Source organism: Argiope bruennichi, chromosome 3 (assembly GCF_947563725.1).
Source record: "Argiope bruennichi chromosome 3, qqArgBrue1.1, whole genome shotgun sequence".
Classification (NCBI taxonomy): Eukaryota; Metazoa; Arthropoda; class Arachnida; order Araneae; family Araneidae; genus Argiope; species Argiope bruennichi.
Genome location: NC_079153.1, coordinates 77,346,935 through 77,361,497, shown reverse-complemented (window position 1 = coordinate 77,361,497; position 14,563 = coordinate 77,346,935). Strand labels below are relative to the sequence as shown.

At 28.8% G+C, this 14,563-nt stretch overlaps 1 protein-coding gene across 1 annotated transcript; it reads left to right on the top strand.

Moving 5' to 3' along the window:
- The first annotated feature begins 88 nt into the window (after positions 1-88).
- On the top strand, positions 89-9,299 carry LOC129963751 (peroxisomal membrane protein PEX13-like). The gene is made up of 5 exons (XM_056078286.1): positions 89-288; positions 1,719-2,290; positions 3,867-4,067; positions 4,744-4,869; positions 7,890-9,299. The coding sequence occupies exons 1-5, from the start codon at positions 227-229 to the stop codon at positions 8,330-8,332; spliced, it is 1,404 nt and encodes a 467-aa protein (XP_055934261.1). The 5' UTR covers positions 89-226; the 3' UTR covers positions 8,333-9,299.
- Positions 9,300-14,563: the final 5,264 nt, after the last annotated feature.

The following is a 14,563-nucleotide window of genomic DNA, read 5'->3' as shown; positions in this document are numbered from 1 at the left end:
ACTGATCATAACTATTGATTGCCAGTCCGGATTGAAGGCTAGAGCTCCAAGTAAAATTTGTTCTTACACATTTGGCAACATACTTAACTATCGATATAACGAAAGTAAAGTACAGTCTGTTGTTTTTATTTGTGCTACTTATCAGAAAACGTCCTTACGATTTGAACGAGGAAAAGAAACGAGTTGTTAATGAGCTCTCATTACTGCATTTCGTTTTAGAGAATACATGGCTATGAAAAGCAATGGTAATCGTACAATGTCGTCTGGCAGTAGTCAGTTGCATCACAGGTTTGCTCTATTTATGTTCTGTCTAAATATTCTGTGATATTTCATGTGAAAAAATCATTTTATTATCGAATCTTTGACATTTTATAACAAAGGATTTAATTACAGATTAAAATTATTTATTGTATTGCATTAACTTGACTTCAGATATAAATAATGTCCTTTTTTTTCCTGCTGCATCTATCTAAAAATGTTTACATATTTTCTGTTCAAATATATGATGTTATTAATGTCAAAGGACATGCATATACGTATGTAGATTATGTTTTGAAGGGGGAAAAAATGAAATTACTTGCTTTATTTCTGTTTTATTGCGCAACAGAAAATAATTTGTAAAATAAATGTATGATTCAGTGAACGTTTTAACTGCTGTGACTAACATTGTTAACTTCCATGTTTTTTGGTAATGTGAATATTTCGATAGTGTAACGCTATTAATGTCAGGAGACATGAATGCTGGTTTGGATAAAACGTTTTATAACGAAACAAATATAAACGCTGCATTTCTGTTTCGTTGCGCATTGAAAGAGAATTCGTAAAAAACGAATTGGGTAATTCAACGGATGCTTAGTTTTCCTCTAATATATTGCCTGTACAAATAAGACATATCAGTTTAATATTAATTTCGCTGAAATTTGTAATGTAAACAAAGTTAGCGATGCCGATTCTTTCAATTTTACAGTTAATAATTATTGTCCCAGGTTTGGTTTTAATTTTCTTTGTAAATGTATTGATTATATTTTAAAATTAGTTTTCCACGTACTCGCGAGTATAATTTAAAATAACTAGGAAATATATGTCATTTTCAGATTTCATGTTGATAGAATTGTTGGAGATGAAATTTGATTTTTTTTTTTTTTTTTTTTTTTTTTTGTGTGTGTGTGGCCCAAAGTATGTGGTTATTACAAAAAGTATGAACATTCATTTTTTTTTTAAAAAGCAAGTTTCCTCTTTGTTTTCTTGCTTCACTGAAATTCATTAATAATTATATTTTTAAGTAATGGTGTTGCAAATCTGTTGACAGTTTAATTTTTTCTATTTGTCAAATCTAACTTATAAAAGTTAATAAATTTATAAAATATGTATCAAAATTATTTACTAGTTAGTTATGTACTCAATCAAAAAACTGAGTTGCTTATTAATAATTGCTATTGTAAGTCGAATTAAAATTTTCTTGCTGGTAAGGAAAATAATCAGTAGGAATATTACTGCATGCTCTACTTGCAAAAAAGGTTTGTGTAATAAATGTTTTTTTCCCCCTTTAGTGCCTTAGATTTTTTTTTTCACTTTAGAAATAAATTCCTTAAATAATGTGAGTTTTTTCCTTTTATGTTCAAATGGATCAGAAATATGAATTTTTCTTTGCATACCTTGAAAATAATTTATCAAATATGAAATATCCTGAACTGAAAGATACATTTTTTTTCTTCCAGTACTGTGATAAATAATGCTAGAGGATTGCAAGCACTTGGAAATATAAGCAGGATCAATCCTGAAAGTGCACCTTCTAATTCACCATTTTTCTCGAACCATCTTCAACAACCAATGTCCTCTTCAAACCCATCTTTTTCAGGTCTACCACCTCCTCTTCCACCAAAGAGAAGTACATATATGCCTGCATATAACAGATATTCTCCAATGTCTAATTACTTTTCACCATTTTCACGCTATACTCCTGGTTATCCAGGATACAGAATGCCTCCATATGGAGCTGGTTATGGAATGTCTCCACTGACTGGTTCTGAATCATACAGTAGTTTTACACAGATGGCTGAAGAAAGTACAAGACCAGCTTTTGAATCCATTGAATCTGTGGTAGAAGTAGTCAGTTCCATCAGTATGATGTTGGAGTCCACTTACCATGCAGTTCACAGTTCTTACAGTGCTATTTTAGGTGTTGTTGATCAGTTTTCTCGCTTAAAAGATCATTTTACCCAAATTTTATCAGTTTTGGCTATACTTCGCTGGTTACGTTGGATGTGCTTAAAAATTCTTTATCTCTTGGGTAAGTATGTGTTTCATGAATTATCATGTCTTGATTTGTTCTTTTATCATTAGGGAACTTGACCAAGATTTGGCATACTTTTTAATGCAAATGACTTTACATGCAAATGACATAATTAAAATTCAGCTGATGTTTTAGGTTTTATATGTTATGATTTTTAGTTTTTGTAAATAATATCCAAGTTCTTAAAAAGTCTTGATCTAAAGTGCTTTAGAAAAGCAATGCATACTATTTTATATTTCTTGTAAAAATACACATCCCTTATATGTATAATGTATATTATTTTCACCAAGTGATATTTAGTTGTACTAACATCAGTTTTAAAATTTAAATCTGAGTAGTTTGCATGATTTACAGAAACCTGTAAATCTGAACATATTTTATTCTTTCAATGTAGTTTCCTATGTTGAAAATTCGATGTCTGCAATTAATTAGGTTACTGAAAATGGGAACGAAGCTCTTATGACTTCATTGAAAAAGTATATCATTTTTATATAAGTAAAATAACCTTATTTATAATGGATTAATAAATAAATAAAATGTGCTGTAATGGATATTGAAAGCTTGAAATACTTTTAGTGTACTGATAGATTCTGTTTTAGTTTAAAATACCATAACCTCTGAAATAGTCCATTTATTTAGCCCCCCCCCCCTTTTTTTTTGTGTTAGTGTAAATAAAACTTGGGTTTCATTGAAGCAGTTGGTAGCGTGAGCATAGCGTCTAGCAAATAGTTTGGGTTAGGTAACACAAACTGGTAAATTCTTTCTAATGTTTTCTGTAACATTAGACCACTGTTATAATGGGAAAATAAATTTTCCCTGGTTTTCTTGTTTTGATGCTTAGGTCAGATTTGTAAAGCATTGATAGTTTGTCTTTCTGCCTTTTTCTCGATTACAGAAAATCTCAGGGAATAGCACCCTTTCAGTTCCTTCATATTTATAGAGGTTGGCTTAAAATATATATTTTTTCCTTTTGATTTATCATATTATTTGAAAAATTCATTTACTGAATTAAGTAATTTGCACAATGCCTATGGTAAATGGGTTTAATGTAGTAGGTATTAATTTTAACAGCTTAAATTTTATAAATATTGATTATTAATTGGAAATAAAACTTACTCTTAATAATTGAGTCTCCATTGCCTAAAAAGCATAAAAGCCACTTTAGTCTTAACAAATATAATTTTTGAAACCATGTCTTTTTTTTTTCTTTTTCTTTTTATTTTAAGTTGTCTTTGAAGAAAAATTTAAATAGTTCAGTGTTATGAAATATTTTTCTTTCAAACAGATGTTTCTTTCTTTTGATTCATATCATTTTTATTTTTCTAGTAATATTTAATTCATAAATTTATAATTTCTTCTAATTTTTGCTACTCTCAGATCTGAGATATTCATAATTTCCTAAAAGAAAATATCTAGTAATAAGCATTGAAACGTTACATGCAACTTAAGCATTAATATAATCTATTATCAATTGATATTGTTGTAATAAACACCTTAATTGCAGCAAATTTTACATATTGGCGATTCAAATATTTCAGTCTTTATTTATTATTTTTAAAAATTTTGTTCATAGGTGTAAGGAAAGAAAATCCTTCTGTAGAAGCTGCTTGGGATTCAGCTGAAAAACTGGTTAATGGCTCCAATGGCCTTGATATGCCCGATGAAGTACGAAGCTCAGCATGGCCATTTTTTATGTTTTTGGGTTTGGTTGTTGGTGCACCTTGGCTGATGTTTAAATTGCTGGCCAAAAGCATTGCTCAACGAAAACCTTTTGGTAAGTTTAAATCAATAAATAAATTTTCATTAAAAAAAATTTTTAATGTGTTTAAATCTAATGGCAATGTTATTTTTCAACATACATAAAGCTGGTTTGTATATTGATAAATATTATAATTCTGTTGCTATTTTCCTTCTAAAATAATGTGTAACAATGCATGGCTTTAAGTAATGCCATTTTGTAAGCAATTTTATCTAATAAAAAAGTTTTTAAGGCAATGAAAAATCACTTTTTCTGCTTCAGTTCCTCCCATAATTTTCTAATATATGTGCCATAAAGATGGAAAGAAGAACAATTGGAAAAAATCTGATTCCTTGTTTAAAAGTGTGTAATGTTCTGAATAAAAATTTTATAGTTTTATTAACAAAATTTAATTTGACTTTTTACATGTTTTCTGAAATTTACAAATAATGAAAAATGCTGCAATAGGTGTACGATAGTGTTTTAATTTTAAAATACGATTCCATGACAGATTTACTATGCAATTGATTATGTACCTGTTCAACGTATTGGATCAAATATCTTTCCGTTGGCATAGTGTCATTGTGTGGTAAAATATATTTTATTGTATTATCTTATATTTAATATTATATAATATTGTTTTAAAATATTTACATGGATTTTATAATTATAATTATAATTGGCAAATAAAAATATTTTCTGAATTTTCTAGATCCCCGAACTTTTGTAGATAACAATGGTAGACGTTATATAGCTATGGCTGCATATGATTTTAACGCAACTCAAGCTGGTGAACTGTCATTCAGTGCTGGGGAGAGATTGATGATATCTCCAAAAAGTAAGTCTTTGTTTCATTCTTTAATTAATTTTTGTTAATATATTGACATTTTGTAATGAATTCTAAGATATGTGTTAACTCTCTTTATGTTTTCTTTAATAAAAATGCTTGTTTTTAACATCTCTTTTTCAGCCTATGCATTTTGTAGAATCAAGTATAGAATGTAATCTGTATTTGAGTGTGTTTTTGTTCTGATGTGATAAATAGATGCTTTTAGGAATTATCTTTTTAAAGCCTAAAATTAATTTTTGGTAAATGTTTTCAAAATAGTGTCTTAGGATTTATTATGTTAGTTATTATAAAGTAAACTAACTTTATGTATGGGTTCTTAGCTTTTGTATTCTCACTTCATATTTGAGACTAGACTTCCTTTGTAATTAGCTGGTTTACTGGGATTAATACTCGCTAAAATATTCAATTAAATATTTTATGTAACTTGATCTCTTAATAACTTCTTCAGTGAAATATTTTTAAGCTTCAAATTTGCGGGGGTATATTGGTTATATATTTAATTTTCATCAAATTGTGTACATATAATTTCATTTCCATGAATCCACCAAACTGTCAGGCATTAAAGCCATATTTTATTTGTCTCTTATATGTGCTGTTTATTGTGTGCTTGAACCTTTCTAATGGAAATCAGTTCTAAGACATCAGGCTGCTATTAAAAATGTGAATATTTTCTGTAAATTTCGTAACTTTGTTTTTTTTTATGCATCTTGTTAACTGCACAGATATTAAACAGAAGCTTTAACATTGACTAAACATTTAACTTAAGGGGGAGAAATCACATGATGAGATCAATAGTTAATGAAACAATGAAAGCAGTTTGAATTTCAGGGCAACAATGTAATAACAATCTATAGTTGGAAATTGGGTAAAAAAATATTCTTAAAAAATTGTCAAATTTTAGCAAAAATTCATAGAACTATTAAATTGATATCAAGAAAAAGATAATTTTCTAAATTTTTAAACAGTATAAATTTTACTTTTTTGCAAGTAAATTGAAATTTTAATTATAATTTTTAGAAAATCACTGAGGTCCACATTCTTGACCTGAAAGGTATGCATGTACAGAATTTGTTGTCTGTAGATCAAACGGTCTGGTCTATAAAGTACCAACACACATATTTACTTTATTATTAATATGAATTATTCTCAGAAAGAGTCAGCTTTATAAAGTAACAGTTTGTATTTTAATAACAATCCATCTTATTCTAGCAATATTTTCTTTATGTAAACCAATCCAATTTAAAACTTTTAATTTCAGCCTTTTAAAGAATTGTGAGGCACTATAGGGCATGCTAAATTTTATAGCCAATTTGTCCTCTTTTACTTTTTGGTTTGTGAGAGTAGACTACCATATTTCATTATTATTGAATACTGATTGACAAATTGCTGTCATCTTTGATGGAAAAACTATACTTTTTTACTGAATAGTAAAATCTAGAAAAGAGAAGCTTAAAGCAGTGTTGCCATGCTACCGGAAGAACTTGGAAAATTGAGAAAACACAGGGAATTTAAAAATCGACAGGAAAAGTGCAGGGAAATTTGAAAATTTTCATAAAAGCTGGGAAAATACAAGGAATCTTAAGTTTCTTAGTTATTATTTTCCCATCTAGAAAATGCTGATTTCTAACAATTGCAAAAATAAAAGGTTGTAGTCACAGCTTCAGAATACAAAACAATACCATTCGCAATTGTGTAATGTGGAAACTTGCCCCTTTTCTACACTCTTCCCTTTTTTTTTTTTTTTTTTTTTTTTTTTGTATAGATCAGTTCAGTTTCGATATTCAAGAAATTTGTTCTTTTTCTATGAGATTCCTGAATTGCAACTAATGAGCATTTATCAAGACTTTTGCAACTGCATTAAAAAAACAGAATACATTTCTCTGTCGGGAATAGCAACATTCAATCTATGGAAGCAAGACTTCTGTAACTGCATGAAAGAACAGAATACATTTCTCTGTCGGGAATAGAAACAGTCAATCTGTGGAAGAACTGCAGTGTTGTTAAGTCTACTATTCTTGAATTTACTGAATGGTTTGTTTATTATTTGAGAAATTGTGAGCGTATTCAAAATCGATTAGAGAATTTATTTGAAACAGTGAGCGGCTCAAAATCTGTATTTAATATGAACTGGATGATAAAAAAAAAAAAAAAAAAAATTAATCCTGGTTTTGTTGAATGGGTTCAAGAAGTTCTGCAAAATCCACTTGTTGTGTACTTCTCGCTTTGTAAGAAGATAAGTCCTGGTAATATGGGAAAACAGGCACTTATTAGTCATACCAAAAGATAGAAATATACAAGACTGCCTTGCTGTTGTTCATGAATTTATTAGAATATTGAATAGTTTAAAATAAAAAAAATATGAACTTGGTGAGTGAGTTTTCAGCTGTCTGTCCTAACTAATGGTTGCCGCTGTTATCTTTGCTATAGAAAAGAAATCCCATTATTCCTTTAATTATTTATCCCCCCCCCCACACACAATAGCATGGTTAAAAAAAAATTTCATATGTAGTTTAGATTGACTAGATGTAATTTTCAACTTGTATATCAATAAATATGATATTTACAATTCAATAAATATTTTCTGAAGCCATTTTTTAAATAACTTTTTGTACTGAAACTTAATAATTTAGTCACAAATGTCCTTTACTATGAGCAAACTTTACTGTAAAAACGGAGTATAGAAGAGTTAATATTTATTATAAATTTTTCATCTGCATGAGCTTTTTTGCTGCTTATAAGTACTTGCTCATGTATAAAAATTGCTCATATTTGATACCATCATTTATATCCAGTATTGAATTATTTTTTATTCATTATGTTAAAATTGTATTCAGCATTAAAAAAGTAATTTTTCTTATAAAAATCAAAAATTTCTAAATAAAAGTTTGATATATAGAAACTTTTCAATATATGGCAGTTCAATTGTATTTCTGTATACTAATATACTATTTATTTACTGTGTTAATAATTTATTCCTTGAAGAGATTTTTTTTTTTTTCATTTCTTAGGTTGGAATTCAAATCCAAAAGGAGGATGGTACTTGGCTTGCAATGAAAAACAGGAAACTGGATTGGTACCATCTACATATTTGAAAAATATAGGTAGAACCGTTATTAGAAATGTACCAATGCCGCAGAGAATGCCAATGAACCCTGTAGAAAACATCAACATTCCAAGTGGAGCAGTCAGTGAGACAGAAACAAATAATATGCCGCAGAGAATGCCAATAAACCCTGTAGAAAACATCAACATTCCAAGTGGAGCAGTCAGTGAGACAGAAACAAATAATACTGCAGATGATTTTGTAAAATCTCCAGAAAATCCCAACAATGAATTAGTTGACAAATCAGCAGATTCACCTGATCTTGCTGAAGTGGTGGTTGAGAAATCTGCTGAGCCACCTGTTATACATCCTGGCTCAAAGTCAGATACCCATATAGATTCTGAATAAAAAAAAGAGAAAAAAAACTTTTTTGTTGTTATTATGTATGTTGAATTTTTTATCAAATGACAGAAAGTCTGTAAATGTATAAATTGTAATCACTGTAAATATCAATTTTTGAATTACCTGTGAAATTCATGTTTTATATTTGAGAAAAACTTTTTTTTTTTGTAATAGTTACTTTTTCATTTTTGTAAAAAAGAAATAAGTTAGGATAAACTTGTTATTAAGTTGTTAGCATTTAAAAACTGAACATGAGACTGAAGGTAAACACAATAAATGTTGGTATAATATTTTCATGTTTAATGCATATCATTATATTTCCAATTTGTACCTAAAATTTTCCCCATTTTTGCAATATCGTATTTATTACAGTAGCATAATATATGTATGTACATACAGTAGTATAGTCTTATGCTATTTTTGTTGATTATACTTAATGGCGAAAATCTTTCATGAAATTATCCATTATAAATATATTTAATTACTTAATACTTTTGCTAAACTTAATTTCGGATGAATCTAATAAAACAATTCATCTATTATATATTACACTTGATTTTTAATAACCATGACATTAGTGATATCAGATATGTTGAATAACATTCTTGCTATAATTTTCAAAAAGTCATTTCTGCATTTCTAGAATTTATTGCTTATATTGCATGGCCATTGTGAAACTCGCTGTGTTTTTAATTGTAATTCATTCTTAACTTTCAAAAAAATAGTTATCAACAATATTAAAACAAATTTTTTCTTTTGCAATTAATGATTTTGATTTCCTTGCATTAATATATTTTAAATTTCTCTTTATATAGATTTGCACTTTCCTAGTCTTACACATATGTGTGAAAGTCTTTGATTTGATAATTTAAAATAAATTATAATGTATTTCTTCATTAATATTGCAATAAAAAAAGGTTTATTTTAGTATTTATTTTCTATGTTTAATAAAGATATATAGAATTTTGTACATGTCATTTTCTGTGTTTTTATATTGCTGTACTTTGAATACTTATATGTGTACAATGTACTTTGTGAATGAATAAATTCTTTAATACATGCTTATTTTGTGATTAATTTCAAATTTTTGAGTTATAGTTTAAAGTTAATTTTGTAGAAAAAGAAAGTAAATCACTTATAAAATAATAAAAATTTAATTTTTTTTTCTTTATAGACTTTTTTAGCACTTGTTTGTATATGTTCGATATAAATTTTGCAGTCAGTTTTTAAATTTTCAGATGAGCTATAAAATTTCAAAGATAACTTAGAATTGGATGACAAAGCAATATTAACTTGCTTTCTTGTCTGTCTGGTAATTAATTTTAAAATAATCAAAACTTTTATAAGCATTATATGGCTACATGACATTCCAGTCATAGTAGTTTTTTTATTTTATATTAATTTGTAATTGTTTTTATTAACTCCCTTTCTCGTCTATTCAATACAAAATTTGTCGTTGAAGAGTTTAAAACCGATTGCAAAATTTCCCATACATAGGAATAAAAAACAAAGTAATTTTTATAAAAAAAAGTTAATATACCATGTTTTAAAAACAGACTTAAGAAGTTTAAAATTTTTCCTGGCTCCATAGAAATTCCTGGCCTCATACGGATAGTCCTGAAAATTTGTGAATTTTTAAAATTCATTTAGTCTTATGCAAATTATCTCATTTGTATAAGGCTATTATATAAATTATCTAATTTGCAAAATATATTTGTATAGGCCAGTACTATGCATGCTAATTTGTATAGGGCTGGGAGAAATGATTCAGATCTAGAAAAATTTATTCTAAAGTGTCAATTTAAAAAAAAAATATTTTAGTTGACAATTAGTTGAACTTTTTTCATAATTAGAATATTGTTGGCAACCATTTACTGAAGTCAGAAACGGAGGCCATCGGTGTTTCTGGCAGATGTACATTTAAATTTTCGGGGAACCTGAATTTTCTTTTTGGTAGGATCGTCAGAGCCACAAGTGCCTTCATTTCGGAAGTACACGCAGCTGGTTTATGATGGATTCTGCTTCTGCTGACTGATTTTGAAACCACTTAGTTCATTACTTGTCTACTTATATTCTAAGTTTTACAAATTGTTTTGTTTTAAAAAATTAACTCGTGCATCGCGATTTCTTCCACAATTTATATTACAATGATAATCCCATAACGTTATTATTTGTTGATTCATTGTTGTTAGATCGAATTGCAATTGAGGACCGGATTATCATTCGTGTTCTTAGTCAAAATAATTTAGAAACTATAAAATTGATTATATTAACATTAAGATTTGTAGTGGAGAAGAAAGGAAGGAAAAAAAAAAAAGAAAAAAGGCATCAGCATAATTAATTTATTGCTTAGATAATAATTTCCACGATACTTTTTTTTCAGAACAAGTTGCGCAACGTATAATTACGTCATAATTAATGAAAACAGTTTTTCTTATACTTTCTATAGAAAATGTGGGATAACTGAGGCACGACTGGCAATAATGCTATGATTTTCAACTTTAATAAGCCTATTATAGTTTTTTAAAAAAATTTTAATATTTTTCCATAAATATATTTTTTCTATAAGTAAGTTCATTATTGTATGTTTTTCCATAAGTATATCAGTTTAGTTTTTCTATTTGTGTTTCCATACACAAATTAAAAAAAAAATACTGTAGTTGGCAAAAAAATTTTATTTCGTTATTTTGACGAATCATTGTTCCTGAGTCTGAAAGAAACACCTTCATGGCCTGAGTTTGCAAAACATATTTTTAGAATCATGCCTGTGAATATATTACCTCTAAAATGCTTTAAGCTAAATGGATGAAATTTTGCATGTGATCTTTCCACTAAATTTATAGACTTTTAACAAATTTTGCCTATGAAAGTGTCGGGAAAACTGATCCAGCTGGTTGCTCCTTTATGTCGGAAGGTGTACTGTGAGTCGCAAAAGTTTGTTTCGTATTGATAATATCTAAAATTATTTTAAACTATATATAAAATATTACCCACCATTATAATGTTAAACTAATTAATTGTAAATAAATATTCTGGATACTAGAATTAATTAATTTTTTTCATTCTTGACGAACGTTTTATTGAATTAGGAGCCTTTATTAAATTTATTATTACTTTTTATTGAATTAATATAAGCCCATTGCTTATATTTTCTTTAAGCATTTTTTTTGTTTGTTTGTGTATGTTTAATTTTTCTGAATATTTAATAGACATTTTTTAAATTGTGGGATCTTCAAAGTATGGTATGAACATTATTGCTAATGTTTCCTTCCTTTTTTAAAATTTTTATTCTGTGTTCCTTTAAACAGCTACCTACCTTAAGTTAAACTTTTCTGAATGCAATAATACTAAACATGTTAAATGTTTTATGTTGTTTGACATATTATACAATGTATTACTTCAACATTTCTCATTTTCTCAAAAAATATTTTTAAAAAAACCCATCGGGAGTTGTCTTCCCAAAACTTTCTCACATATTTTAGTAAACTTGTCGCACCAGAGAACGCCTTACATGGCATTTGCGTATAACATTGACGAAATATTTTTTGGCGTGACTTTACCATTTTCACTGTATCTATCGTGCCATTCTTGGCGAATTATTTGACGTTAACAGTACCGAAAATTCAAATGTGCGCTTTTCAAGTTTGTGAACAAGTTTTTCTCAACCAATTGGAAAAACAAAAATTTGACATAAAACTACACTCGAAATCACAAAATCCCATAGCAAATTTGATATATTTAAATCAACGTGTTTTTGAAAGTACAGACACACGTTTGTTTCTCAAAGTACAGACACGCAACCACTTGTTGGATTTGGCTAAAAATGTGACAGGTGTTCGTCTACATTATAGAGGTTAAATATTGTTACGAATCTGTATTGTTGCTTTCCAGCACAGTCAGTTTCATCGTAAGAAAGACCGTTTTAGGATCAGTTCTATTGGTGCTTATCCGATGCCGCTTCAGTGAACCCTCAGTATGGCGACAAACTTGGCAACCATTTGACGACTTGTCGAGGATTTTGGCTAAAAAAAATGGATGATACTAGAATATTTAAGAATTTTGGCAATAGGAGCTGAGGTATGCTTGACTGTTGGAGGACCTTCTCTGCGCTGCTCCGAAAACTATAAAAGCCCGGCAGTCCAAGGCGAAGACAGTCGTGTATTTGGTAGAGTCGTATGGCGAGTCAACGGCGAAGTCCAGGGAAGCACAAACGATTGAGGAATTGAGCAATGTGCCGAATCTTGGAGTTTTTTTGTAGAAACAGCATCGAGTCGTGGGAGGAATAGCAAATCGTGAAGTAATGAGTCGGCATTTGGATACACTAAAGAAGGAAACAGTAGAGAATTGCTTTCTGACCGCAGAGATAGTAGTTGAGATCTAGACTAGAGAGACGTAGATTCCCTCCTCCTGCTCAGTTCTGTCTGACCACTTTGTGTGCTGCGGTAGTTGTTTACTACCGATTACTACTTGTGGGCTGTTTGTTCTAAGTGTGCTGCTGTGTATGTTGCTTGCTTACGTCTCGGCTCTGCTTTGCCGCCTGGCTATTCGTGTCTTGGTGTCAAATAAACGTCATTATTTGTTATTGAGGCCAGATTACTTGTTTTACACCCTGCACCCATTACAAAGCAAACCCATCATCGGATTTTAGAGGAATTTTGATTTTCTGTAACAATATATACACTGAATTTTATCTATTTGTTTTTCTTCGTTTTGTAATTATCGCGCTAACGTATATCCGAACAGCCGGACAGCTGGAGTTCCTCTAAACAGATTTTACTCAAAATTTGACAGAAATCTGTAAATTTGATGTAAAGACCATATACCAAATTTCAGAAGACTAGCTCTAAGCATTTTTGAGTTATCTTTGCCACAGACAGACAGACGGACATTTTCCAAATTGTGTTTTCGAACTGAGGGAGTATAAGACGTAGAGTTCCACAAAATCTGGAGTTCGAACTTTTTGACGATTACTATACTTTCTCTATTCAGCGTTTATGAAAGAGTAAAAAGAAATAATCACATTTTTTATACGATTTGACAAATTGGTCATTTCGGAAACCCAAGACAATCACCTTTTGATTAATGAATAATGTTAGCACTTTTCTCCTCCCTCTGACATTTTTATCCGCATTGTTTTAGTTCGAAACGTATATTTATTCTTATTTTGGCTGTCTCATTTTTTACGATTTATCCGCGGTTGCTATAATTTCTAATTCCACTGAAAATCAAAATTTACTATATTGTTGAATAGAAAGTAAATCTTTGCAATCTTTCATCTCATCTCTATTTAAGGTAAAATCAACACCTTCTGGCGCGTGGAGATTTTCCGTATCTGAAAATATAGAGTATATGATACAAATTTGATAAAAATTTACAGAATTATTGAAAAAACTGGTAAAAATTTACAGAATTCATTAATTCTATCTTTTTTAATATTTTAATGGAAAAATAATTTATTCTGCCAACATAATAAGATGATTTTTTACTGTGTTTGGCGAGCTAAAAGTTAATGTAATTTTTCTATCACTGAATAATTTCTTTTATTTTAATGCAATACCACTTCCTTTTAGTTTAAAAGTGCATATTCTTATTGCCAATATTTTCTTGTAGTTATTTTATTTTTTGTTTGTAAATGACAACTTTTCTATTAATGATATTATTATTCATTCTTGATTTGAGTTTTAATAAAAAGTATAAACAGAGAAGATTATACTAAAAGGAAACTGATTATTTCTTTTTTAAGTATTCTAAGAGTATGCACATGATTTTGTATTATATCTTTCATGAGTGAGATGTGGAGAATCAGATCTGAGAAAGGATAGAGTAGAGAGTATATGAAACTGATGAGCTTAGAGCTTCTAATATATTGCATATGTCTATTAATATGTTCACAAAAATTGGGTAACTATTTTTAAAAATTATCTTTATCTAAGCGTAATGATTGAAAATGACTGTTCTTTTTTTCTAAATATAACATTTTTATACTTCATAGATTTTCGTAAGAAAGAATAGAACACTATTTTTTGTATACTATTAAGAATGTACTAGGCAATACATAAGAGAAAAATGGTGCCATAAATGAATTTTTGTATGAATTATGGCAAGTATTTTTTTTTTTAATTTAAGACTATATTCTGCTTTTTTTCAATTAAAATTGTTTATTGGTCATGATGGCATTTTAAAATGCAACAGCATAATATTGGAGCCTTTTAGAATAGAAATGAAGTTTATGATAGA